Source organism: Chrysemys picta, chromosome 3, assembly GCF_011386835.1.
Source record: "Chrysemys picta bellii isolate R12L10 chromosome 3, ASM1138683v2, whole genome shotgun sequence".
Taxonomy (NCBI): domain Eukaryota; kingdom Metazoa; phylum Chordata; order Testudines; family Emydidae; genus Chrysemys; species Chrysemys picta.
Window position 1 is genome coordinate 81,705,402 of NC_088793.1, and position 13,043 is coordinate 81,718,444.

Below are 13,043 nucleotides of genomic sequence, written 5' to 3' on the forward strand. Positions count from 1 at the left end.
AAGGTAATGGGACGCTGCAGAGGGGTCCAGGTGACGGTGGTTGGGGCTCAGCAGGGAGGGGTTTGGGTGCGTGGGGATTGGAGCTTGGCAGGGGGTTCTGGGTATGGGGAGCTGAGTGGAGGGGTTCAGTTGCTGGGGGAGTGGGGCTCAGTGTGGTGGGGATCCAGGTGCAGTTGGTTGGGGCTTGGTAGAGTGGGGATCTGGGTGCAGATGGCTCATTGGGGTGGTCCAGGTACAGGGGGAGTGGGGCTTGTCGGTGTGGGGGGTCTGTGTGTGTGTGTGGGAGGATCGGCGGGAGGGTCTGGGTGTGAGGGGGTCTGGATGCAGGGGGTTGGGTGGAAAGGGGAGCAGCTCCCCATACAGTGATCCCTCCCCCTGCAGCTGTGGAGTGACGGGTGCAGGAAGCGCAATGGGGGTGGGGGCAGGCAGGGGAGTTTGCAGAGTTTCCTACAGACGGGAAGAAATCTGGGGGTGGGTCTGACACGGCCCTGGGTGCCATGCAGTGATTTACCTCTGCTGGCTACCCTCGCACTCAAAACTGCTGGGGAGGGTTACATAACTGCTCTTGTGGCTTCCTTTTGCTTCCCCATCAGAAAGTCCTTTTTCTGCAGGTAAGCACAGAAATCTGTGAGGGACATAAATTCTACACATGCATGGTGGTCCAGAATTCCCCCAAGAGTAAAAGAGTAATGCTATTTTAGAATCCTATGCAAAGTTAATGGGTCCGTTTGCTTTCACTGTTGAATGACCATACGGAGCTAAACTGTAAACCCAGAATGCTCACATGGCTGGAGCTCTGGGAGAGTATGTATTTAAGCTACAGATGAGCATGAGGGGTCAGCACTAGTTTGAAGGGCTGGGCAGTTGGACTGCAGGGTCTCATCTCTCATGAGGGAGTGCCAGACAAGAGGACCTTCACCCTGAGTATGCATAGGGACCGTAAGCCAGGGGTAGTACCTGGATTCTGTTCAGACTCAGGAGGCTTAAAGACCACACAGTTCCCAGTGAGTTGGGCCCCAAACATAACAGCCTGGTGAATGTCCAGTTTTGGGGGAGCTCTATCAGGGCTGTGTGTGCAACACTGGTGATAGCTGGTATATTGTTCAGAAGTAGTTAAAGATGCAGGGAGCAATGAGACAACATTGTCAAGATTATCTGTGCAACTTGAAAAGAACAGAGCAAAATTCTAAAGATAATCCAAGTTCTCCAGGTTGAGTTTCTATTACACGTGGAAATAAATTACCTGATACTAAGCTGATGAAGTGGACATCTGCAAGAAACTGATTAAGTTAAGCAACAGAAGTATGATGGACTGTAATACATTGTTATGAATAACGTGAAATGTAAGCTTTTTAACAGCAATATTTGACTTCAAATGACCCAACGTATTTGTACTTGAGCATTTTAATTGCAAAGATTTTGTAATAACCATAACATTCTTAAATAACAGATATTATTCTCCAAGTGTTTGTACAGGAACAGTACTTACATTTAATTACAGGTGAACTGGATATGTTTATAGGTGCAAAATACATTAAAATTGATTTATATGAAATAAGCTCAACTACCACCAACTCGGGAATCTAAATCTTCACAACAGCATTGCCAGCAATTCAGCTATCTATTCAAAGGTGCTATTTAAAACATATACCTGAATCTAGTAGAAAAGAAACCCCAGTAAATATTAAAAAGAAGGAAGCTTAAAAGACCAAAACTCCACAGCAGATTGGATCAATAAAATATTAAACTGCAGTTCTTAAATGTAAGTACTACACCAACTGGTTGGTTGTTTTCAAATAGTGTAAAAGCCCTTGATTTCTAATTGAGACAGTATGTGTATTCTACCTATTCAATCCAATCAAGATTTAGGCATCGTGCTATAAAGGCAAACATATCAGACACTTCTTCTATAACTTTAGCTGTTGGTTTTCCTGCTCCATGCCCAGCCTTGGTATCAACATGAATGAAAAGTGGGTTTGTTTGTTTATGGCTTCGGCCCACCACATACTGCAGAGTAGCAATGAATTTCAGTGAGTGCAAAGGGACCACGCGATCATCATGGTCTGCGGTGAGAAGTAACGTGGAGGGATACTGAATTCCGTCCTCTTCTGGTAGTTTAATATTATGAAGTGGAGAGTACCTGAAAAGAAGACACAAGGCCATTTAATATTCAAGCCATCAGAGTGGTGTCTGACAGCACTCAGAAAGTCAGTCCCCCATTTGTATAAAATCAATTTTATGTGATGTAGATAGTGATTCTCTATCACTTATGTACTATTAAAGCAGAACAATGGCCACTTATCTCTCTATTTGAATATTCTGGCTCTCAGCCCTGTAGAAGCCCTTAGTAAACTCCTTCCATTTTGGAAGTAAATATGCAAACATTTTAGACAGACATCAGACTTATCAGCAACTGCAATAGTACTCATGTGAAATAGGGAAACTGAATAGGCTGGAGCGTCCACTCCACATCCATTCCAGGTGCTTTGCTGCTGGGAATCAACCAAGTACTGTGCAGAAGCAGCTGACTTGTCCATAGGGATGGCTCCTGGCCTTTATGGATCCGGGAATGGTTATCTCCAGGGACCATGGGGTTAAGAGGCTGGGCCCCTCCAATCTTTGGATCCCTTTTCAGACCCCAAACGGAGGGGAACCTGATGGAGTTTTCCTGCCTCTTTGACCAACCCCTTCGTGGGTGATTCTCTGAGTGAGGGATGGTCTGGCTTCCAATAATTTGTTTCACTCCCAATGGGCACCATATAGCCCTAAACACTAACATACCATAAACTCTCTCAAGACTCCTTTTATATTAGAAATTAACATTACAGCAATACTAAAACACAGGGGATTATAATATAAGAACATAAGAACAGCCATACTGGATCAGACCAATGGTCCATCTAGCTCAGTATCCTGTCTTCCAACAGTGGCTGGTGCCAGAGGCTTCAGAGGGAGTGAACAGAACAGGGCACTTCATTGAGTGATCCCTGTCATCCAGTCATAGCTTCTAGCAGTCAGATGGTTAGGGAGAGATAGAGCACAGGGTTGTGTCCCTGACCATCTTGGCTAATACCATTGATGGACCTATTCTCCATGAACATACCAAGTTCTTTTATACTTTTGGCCTTCACAGCATTCCATGGCAAGGAGTTTCACAGGTTGACTGCACATTGTGTGAAGAAGAAGTACTTCCTTACGTTTGTTTTAAACCTGCTGCCTACTAATTTCATTGGGTGACCTCGTGTGTGTTATGCGAAGGGGTAGACAACACTTCCTTATTTACTTTCTCCACACCCATTCATGATTTTATAGACCTCTATCACATCTCCCCATAATCATCTCTTTTCCAAACTGAACAGTCCCAGTCTTTTTAATTTCTCCTCATAGGAAAGCTGTTCCATACCCATAATAATTTTTGTTGCCCTTCTCTGTACTTTTTCCAATTCTAATATATCTTTTTTGAGATGAGGCAACCAGAACTGCATTCAGTATTCAAAGTGTGCGCATACCAGGGATTTATATAGTGGCATTATGATATTTTGTGTCTTATTAACTATCCCTTTCCTAATGGTTCCTAACATTGTTAGCTTTTTTTGACTACCTCTGCACACTGAGCAGATGTTTTCAGAGAACTATCCACAATGACTCCAAGATCTTTCTTATGCGGTAACAAATAATTTAGACCCCACCATTTTGTATGTATAGTTCGGATAATGTTTTCCAATCTGCATTATTTTGCATTTATCAACATTGAATTTTATCTGTCATTTTGTTGCCCCTGGTGGATGAGGTAATATCTTTTACTGGTCCAACTTCTGTTGGTGAGAGAGACAAGTTTACAAGCTCTGTGAAAGCTTGTCTCTCTCACCAATAGAAGTTGGTCCAATAAGAGATATTGCCTTACCCATCCCCTCTCTCTCTAATATCCTGGGACCAACACGGCTACAACTACACATTTTGTTACCTAGTGATCCAGTTTTGTGAGATCACAGTCTGCTTTGGACCTATCTGGCATAATTTTGTATTGTTTGCAAACTCTGCCACCTCATTGCTTATCCCTTTTTCCAGATCATTTACGAATATGTTGAACAGCCCTGGTCCCAGTACAGATCCTGTGGGACCCTGCTGTTTACCTCTTTCCACTGTGAAAAATGACACTTTATTTCTACCCTTTCCTATCTTTCAACCAGCTATTGATTCATGAGAGGACCTTCCCTCTTATCCCATGACAGCTTACTTTGCTTTAAGAGCCTTTGGTGAGGGACCTTGTCAAAGGCTTTCTGAAAGTTCAAGTACATTGTCCACATGTTTGTTGACCCCCACCCCCAAAGAATTCTAATAGATTAGTGAGGCATGATTTTCCTTTACAAAAGCCATGTTGACTTTTCCCCAATATATCACGTTCATCTATGTATCTGATAATTCTGTTCTTTACTATAGTTTCAACCAGTTTGCATGATACTGAAGTTAGGCTTACTGGCCTGTAATATGGACCTCCCCTTTGTAACACGTACTTCATTTAGAGAGAAGAAAACCTTTAGAAGAAGAGTTAGCTTCCTTATTTGAAAATGTTATTTTTATTTTTTCCTGTTTTTACTGATAACAAATACAGAGGCCATCTGAGCTCATTTGGTATTTGTGCTTTAATTTTGTTTTAATTTCACATTAGTTAAACAAGCTTCAGATTGCTTACTGAAGGAGTAAGTAACAGAGGCATACAAAGTTATCTCATGATATATGAAATTCCTTTATTTTTGTCTGGGTTTAGCAGCACCTAACAGCTTACTAGAAGGAATTTTTTTTTCATAGAATCACAGAACTAGGTTTTGTATTGAGAAATTAAATATTGGACAATAAAGAGCATTATATTTGTTTAAGGTATTTCTAGGATGCCCATATTGGTAGTTTCTAAGCACAATTACACAACATTATCAAATATCTTGCTTTGTTTGGTAAGAGATTACCAGTTGTTTGACAGTTGATTAGACAAAGGGAACCACTCATTGCTCTGGATATAATATGATGGTACACTAGATTAAGCTAGTTTGTCTATCTAAAAAAAGACTAACTTTTCAGATTAACATCAGATAAAATGGTTTCTAAAACACCTGTTTTGATTTTGAGAGGCCTACAATGGACATATGTACAACAGACTACACAGGAATCTTCTTACTATGTGTATTTTCCCACACACACAGAGCAAATTTAAGATTCTCCTTCTCATTCTCTATACTCCAAATTTCATCATATCTGAATTCACTAGTATATAAACAAGTTTTATTGCACACAAACGTTTGTATCATATCTACAATAGATGCATTTTATGGGACAAATCCTCTGACAAAATTCAAAATATGAACTTGGCAATTAACAAATTTTATTGTGCACTATAATACTGTAAAAATGCCTTGCCATTAATATCACCATATGAAAGTTTATACTGTCTTGATAAAATGGCAATCAAGAGGCAAATGATTTACAATAGGCCTAATAGATCATAAAGTATTTTCATTTTGCATTAAATTTTCTTTTGAACTCTGATATTTTAAATAAACGCTTTAGCTCACAAATAAGAGTTAGATTATCTACTCAGTTACATCTAATGGGGCTATTATTTTAGTATCTAGACACTACATCTAAAGGGGCTATTATTTTAGTATCTAATATCTAGATTTAGTATTAAATCTTACATAGTAGTTTAATATTTGTGAGAAATCCTCATTCTTAGTCTTCACCGTTAAAGAAATGAAAATTCAGCATTAGGAGAGCAAGTGTTACAGAAGTATTTTTTAAATGATGTTACATATTGTAACAGGCTCTTTATTATCCATTATCAATTTGCAACACATTAAAAAAAAAAAAAACAGGTCTGTGAAAATACAGAATCTTTTCAGGCTTCTGAGCAAGTTAAAACCTGAATTAATTTCCTTTTGTGCCCCACTCCCAATCAATTTATACAAATAAACCCTATCTACATTCAAAATATAACTTAGAAAAGCAATCCGCTCTCCCATATAATTAAAAACACTATTTGTTTAGCTGTTGGGCTGAGTGCCCTGTTCTGACAGCCTAGCAGAAAAAGTAGTCATTACTTAAAAAAAGCCAACCTTGCATGGTATGTAACTTTTGAAAATAATGTCCCATTGGCTTTACAGAATTTTTCCAAAAAGTAGAAAGGTACAAATCTACTTTTTATAAAAGCGACTTAAAAGTTAATTTTAAACTTTCAGTGTCCACTGTGTTTATCAACTTCCTGGACACCACAATCAGTTTCAGCAATGGATTATATACAAGAAACTCAAGGATCCTCACCCTGACCGCCACAGATCTAGCAACCACCCCGGACACACCAAGAAAGCTGTTATCTACATCCAGGCACTCAGATACCAGAATTTGCTCTGAAGAGAAAGCCCAGGTTACACACCTTAACATCACCTTCACTAAACAAGGACACTCCACCAGAGAAGTAGATCCGTTCCCTGACATGACCACCCAAATACCCCAGGAGAACCTGCCCCACTGACTGCACACCCCTATCTGTCACCTACAACCCTACACTAGAACCCATATGGGGTAACATCAAACAATTACAACTCACATTTGATGGGGACCAAATACCGAAAGAAATCTTTCCCAAATCCCCTCTTCTGGTCTTCAAATAACACCCTAACCTTGCCCAGCTCATCATCAGAAGGAAGCTCCCCAAGACCAGGACACACCCACTCAAAGCAGCACCGGACCCTGCCAGAACAACAGATGCAAAACCTACAGACATATCTCCATTGCAATGATGATCAATGCCCCCGACAACACACCTTTCAAGATCCCTGGGTCCTACGCATGCCTATTACAATATGTGGTATACCTCACCCAGTGCACTAAATGCACCAATAAAAACTATGTGGGTAAAACCAGACAATCACTAAGCTCTGGAAAGAACTCATACAGAAAAAATGATGAAAGACAAAAACATCCTATCACCCACGGGCAAACTTTTCACAAAGCGATCATTCCATATCTGCCCTCTCAGTCCTCGTCCTCAAAGGAAATCTGCACAACACCCTCAAAAAGTCAAGCATGGGAACTTAGGGTATGCCCCTGCATGAGAATAAAAAACCCACGGTTAGCGTGGGTCAGCCCACTTGGGCTCACAGTGCTTGGGCTCTGGGGTTGAAAAACTGCTGTGTAGACATTTGGACTTGGGCAGAAGCCCGAGCGCTAAGATCCTGAGTCTCAGAGTTCGGGCTCCAGCCCAAGCCCGAACATCTACACAGCAATTTTTAGCCCTGCAGCCTGAACCCAAGTCAGCTGATCCAGGCCAGCCATGGCCATGCCATAGGGCTTTTATCCCTGCGTGGACATATTCTTAGGGTAAGTCTACACTGCAATATAAGTCCAGGGTTAGTAGAAGTTTAGATAGCAGACCTGGGTTTGTTAACCTAGGGCTTGAGCATCTATACTCATTTGAAATACCAAGTTAGAAATTGTTGAACCCTGGGTCCCAACCAGGGGCTGCAGTGTCTACACTGCATTATGTGGGACCAAGTCCAACCATCCATATCCCAGACTTCCTAGCGCTCTCCCAAAATGTGGCTGACTGTAGCCTTTTGTTCATGGTGCAGTGTGGGAAAACTTGATTGTCTACCAAACTTGATTGTCCAGAGGACACAAAGTCAGCCTGTGGGATTGTGGTATACTTTTGGCGGACTCCCAGAACACAAATCCAGTGGGACTACATCTACATTGGAAAGCAACGGGGTTTGAACCCCTGGTCCCAGTTTGACTTACACTCAGACTCTCCACCCCTATGGGGTCCGGGGACCCTAGGTTCAAGCCCTGGGTTAGTGCGATTTGTACACAGGCAGAAGGGGGGGGGGTAGGTTTGAGTGTGAGTTCAAACCCTGTGGACATACCCTCAAATTCATAACTTTTCTGGACACTAAAAATCAAGGACTTAACAGACACAATGGTTTTACGGCTCATTACCACAATTTGTAACACACCCTTCTGCTTGCTAACCCTCTGTCGTCATACAACTAAGTGTTAACTGCCTACTTCATTTTAAGTGATCTCTTATAGCATGTGTGAACTCCTTATGCTTAACAGTCTGTTCCACCTTGTATTTAGTTTGGACACTCTGGGTACTGTCCCCAGATCTGAAGGAGAACTCTGTGAAGCTCGAAAGCGTCTCCCCTTCCACCAATAGAAGTTGGCCAATAAAATGTATTACCTCACCTACTTTATCTCTTTCATTTAATGAAGTCATTTTGATCCATACCATTACTCAGTTCACAGGGGTGAGGGCGAAATTAATTTGTACAATACTTAGTTATTGATGACTGCCAACTGCCATTTAAAATAGTCAGACTTCACTCAGTAATTACCAGTCAGCTACAGCACAATATAACATTCACAGCAGTCGGTTCATTAAAAACACCAAAAGGCACTTACTTGATGAGCCATTCAAATTGTTCTTTATAGTCAGAGCAGCCATAATCAGTTGTCCAGGCATGACCAATGGTGTATTTGTGGAACTTAAGCATGTCCATTACTCCAACTTGAGCAATCACACAAGCAAACAGGTCAGGGCGTTGATTAGCACAAGCAGCTTAAAAACAGCAAGACAATTCTATTAACACTGAAGTCTAAAGGAGAAATCAAGGGCAGTAATAAAAGGTACAGTCAACATAAATTTGGCTCAGCATTAAATTTTGTAATGTCACCTTTTGTAAAACTTAAGGATGGCAATTTTACACATTTTGGAAAAATCCAGTTAAAACAATTGTTTTAAAAAATAAATACCCCCATGCAGTGCTTGAAACACAAACATTGACTAAAAATGCCTGCCACAATAGCCACTGAAGTCAAAGGGAAGACTTCCAATGGCTTCAATGGGCTTTGGTTTAGGTGCAAAGAAAGTCAAAGGGAAACTGACTTAAAAACAAGTGTGTAAGTGAATTCACTAATTCTCATTGTCCAAACTGAGGCAAATGAACAGTGTAAACAAAGAATGGGGTTTTTAAAACAGTCGAAGGGAGTTAGGTGCCCACATACCACTGAAATAGAGTTGGTCACCTGACTTTCTCTGCTCCTTTGTAAATTCCAGCCCAAGAGTGTAATTACTGACAAACAAACTGGATTCAAACAAGAAATTTACTTTTAACGATCAATAGTGTTATTGGTAACATAATAAAGATATTGGTTTGTTGAATTACAGTTTGGCACTCTCCAATGTTCTGATATCACTGTCAGGAAAAATAAACTGAAAGCACAAATCTGTGTTTATTGCTCCCCATGGGTGAAAAGGCACCATAAAGCTCTTTTATTGCTACATGAACATAGTAGTTCCTTTATTTTTCAGCTATATGCAAGCCAAAGAACTCTGATAAATAATCATTTCTGACTTAAGCCTGGTCTACACTTGAACTTTAGGTTGACATAGCTAAATCCACATCCCTTGTAGCTATGCCGACCTAACCCCTCATGGAGATGCAGCTAGGCCGATGGAAAAATGCTTCTGTTGACCTAGCTACTGTCACTTGGGGAGGTGGCATTCCCACAGCAGTGGGAAAAACCCTTCCGTTGCTTTAGGCTGCACTTACACTACAGGGTTATGCTGACACTGTAGCTATGATGCAATTGTCCCCATACTGCAGACATGGCCTCAGTTGTAATTACAGAGGGAGGAGTTCATTTTTTAAAGAATGCTTGTATTTTGTTTCTTTATGCTTCCAATCTGCCTATTACTATAGGGCATTTTTAAAGAATAACGGCTGCCCCACTTTAAGGAGTGCACATGATTAATCACTAGAGCTAAAGCACACTGGTTTCTGACACTACAGCTTTCTCTACGGGCTTTTCCCTTTCCACAGAATCTTAAGAGTTTTTCGCTAACAAATTCCTGAATTGCAAGTACAGAAGCCAAAGACCACAAAATCCCGTAACTGTTTATTAAAGCTAGTACAAGAGGTCAAACAGTACAGTACAGGGATCCTCCTTGTCTGAAGAGGCCTTTTTAGCCCACAGCTGTGCTGCCAACTAAGCCTTTGCCTCACACTATGATTCCATCGTGCAGGACAAGGAAATCTTGTTTTGCAGTTGAATGAGCCAGAAACTATGGCTTTAGCCTATCCAGAGTCACCTCTTAGTAATTAGACTAAAAGGGAACACAGTATTCTGGAGGAACGCCAACAATCTTTTCTTCAATGAATGCAAACTGAGGAAATATGGCATTGGGCCCTTGCATCTGAGCTATTAGTGGCACATGATAGCTGTTGTACAAGGACATGAATAGCTATTTTGAAATCCCTTGGGTAACCAGAGAAAAAAAATTCAGTGCTGCTTTGAAGAAAGAGCACAGGTAAGAATTTTAAAATAAAGGAGCAACGAAAACATAGCAGTTTGATTCTGCTGAAGGAGAGGAAAAACCCTTCTTGTTCCTTATGCATCAAAGAAATCAAACTGGAGAACTCTGATTACAGGTCTTTAAAGCTCTATTTTGATAGAATATAGCTTAAATGCTCATTAAGGTTCAGTCAGGCATAAAACAAAGTAATATTTTCACAAGCAGTTAAACCACCAAATTCAAATAAAAACCAGAAAAGGTGGATGGCCAGTTAAATGTTAAACTGAGTTCTCAAAAGCACCTGTAAAAATGGACTTTTTTGTGCTTGAACTGCAGAGAGATCAATGCCCAATAGCTCTTTACCATGAACATCCCTTTCTATTTATGCTCTCATTTACAATACACAATATCCTCTAGCAAAAAGAAAGTAAGTTGAACGTAAAAGTCTAATTTTGCTGATGCTGAAACCGAAACATGAATTCTGTGAAAAAAAATTTCTTTAAATCCTTGCGTGTTTTTATTTCAGTAGCCTTAGGCTGTCAAACTGCAAAATGCCCTCTCAAAGTTATTCTCTCCCCCCTCCTCCCTCCCAACTATTCCTTTGTCATTGTATCCCAGTCTAGGGTGGGGTAAAAAGCCCTTTCCCTTTGTTCCCTCTGATACCTAGGATGAGAGCACATGAGAGAAAATAAGGATTTATTTAGGGACAAATTTGGCTATGTGAGAATTTTTTCTTTGAGATGGACTTTCTATATTTAAGATTAAATTGTTCTGAGTAAAGATGAGTTAGAGAATTATACATTAATAAGGTGTACTTATAAATGGCGGGCTAGATTTATATTGTTTCTGAGAATCAAAATTTGCCCATTATTTATACTTAATTTTTCTTTTATGTATTTTTGTCAGAGGTATTTGTTTCTTGTCATCTTTTCAACGAATATAGGGTCAAATGATGTTGCAGTTACTCATCTGTGCACAAAGGCCTTAAATGTAGCAGAATTGCCATGGTGTGTGTGTGTAAACAACAGATCATAGAAAGGCAGAGTAGGAAACTTTGCAGCAATTCTCTCCATGGGCTTGCAGAATGTGGGTGTAGGTGCATGGCTAACTATGAGGATCTGGGGTAAATTATGCAGATCCAATGGTCAACTGACCCATCTGTGGCTATTACCATGGAGAACTGCTAGTGAATTTGAATGAAGTTTCCCAAATTTATTTTTAATGAAAAATGTCATATTTGTTTATGAACATCTCCCCGTTTCTCCACCAGCTCAGTTTCTGTTGCACATTCTGTGCAGGGCAGGTTCCAACACACATGAAGAACATGCATTTGACTATGGGTAGCAATTGTCTGTGTGGCCTTTAACAGTGGGCATTTTCCAAAGGATACAGAATGCCAATGTCCCATGCCACCAGAGACTGAAGTGGAATTGAATTACTTTATCTGTATTAACACAATGACATGCCACCAATTTTTACACCCAACGGCTCTTATAAATTTTTCCCTGTGCTTAGCTTATGAAAAACCATCCACGTACTAGCATCCACACAACACTAAATACACAAATAGTTCTTACCCACTAAGAGACCCCCATTTGAACCTCCATTAGTAGTCAGCTTCTTTGGAGATGTATATCCCTCTTTGACAAGATATTCCGCTGCACACTGGAAGTCATCAAAGCAATTTTGTTTGTTCGCTAAGATACCACCTATCACACAAGGAAAACAAAACAGTTAGTTCTATAAAATGCATTTGACAGCACCTATTCAGAAGGAGGTGTATGTGGAAATGCTTAGGATGAATTCCAGCTTCATGAACATTTTAATAATTGATGCAGCTGAGAAAGGCAAAGGAAAACTAAAAACTCTTCCAACTCAAAAATTATAAGATGGTTCTGCCAATGACTCTAATGCTCTCAAAAATCTTGAATAATACATATCTATGCTGAGGATCGAACAGGTAATGCTCCTTACTACTGAGATTCCAGCTAAAAGCTTTGCACTGCCAATTTTACACAAAATGACCACACACAATTCCACTTGAAGTATGTCTTAATGGAACTTTAACATAATTAAGCTCACTTATGATCTTTTAAGAAGATAAAACTTCAAACTTACTGCTGTAAAAAAATAAGCTAACACTAATGTTTGCTGGACATCAGATGCATAACTTGACTGGGTTTTATTATTATTTGTTTTCAAATCTGATGACATACAGCTATGATAGAAATGTGACTTCAGAGCCAGATCTTAATTTGGCATTTCATTAAGATAGCTCAAATTTTGAAAAGCTACTGTCTTATTAATCTACTATAGTGAAGCTACTGTAGTCTTTTTAGACACAATTTTAACAAGGCTCATATAAGGGGAAATAAATGTACAATTTTTAAAAAATTGGGGAAGAAAGAATTTTGTATGCAAGAGATATTCTAATTCTAATGTCAAAACCCATATGGGAGGAAGTCTTGCTCTGCAACCTTTTTATATAAAATAAATAATATTAATTGCCAAATTATGATATTCACAGAAGGATTCACAACTGACCAAAACTCCAATTTACATTTTCCCATTTAAGAAGTTCATTTGATATGAGGCTATAAATGGCTCCCGATCAAAGGTTGCATAAAGCTTTGTAAATGCAAACCACCCCTATCTGACCTGGACAGTCCGGTCTTGGGTAATTAAATACTAATTAGGA

At 39.9% G+C, this 13,043-nt stretch overlaps 1 protein-coding gene across 2 annotated transcripts in view; it reads right to left on the reverse strand.

The window, feature by feature from the left end:
• Positions 1 to 1,388: 1,388 nt before the first annotated feature.
• Positions 1,389 to 13,043, reverse strand: part of PREP (prolyl endopeptidase) — a 170,104-nt gene continuing 158,449 nt past the window's right edge. For both annotated transcript variants that reach the window (XM_008164904.4, XM_065588275.1), the window contains 3 exons: positions 11,923 to 12,054; positions 8,452 to 8,608; positions 1,389 to 2,140 (listed from right to left, as the gene is read on the reverse strand). In XM_008164904.4, the coding sequence (XP_008163126.1) occupies positions 1,846 to 2,140; positions 8,452 to 8,608; positions 11,923 to 12,054 (584 nt within the window). In that variant the 3' untranslated portion in view covers positions 1,389 to 1,845. The remainder of the gene's footprint in view (positions 2,141 to 8,451; positions 8,609 to 11,922; positions 12,055 to 13,043) is intronic.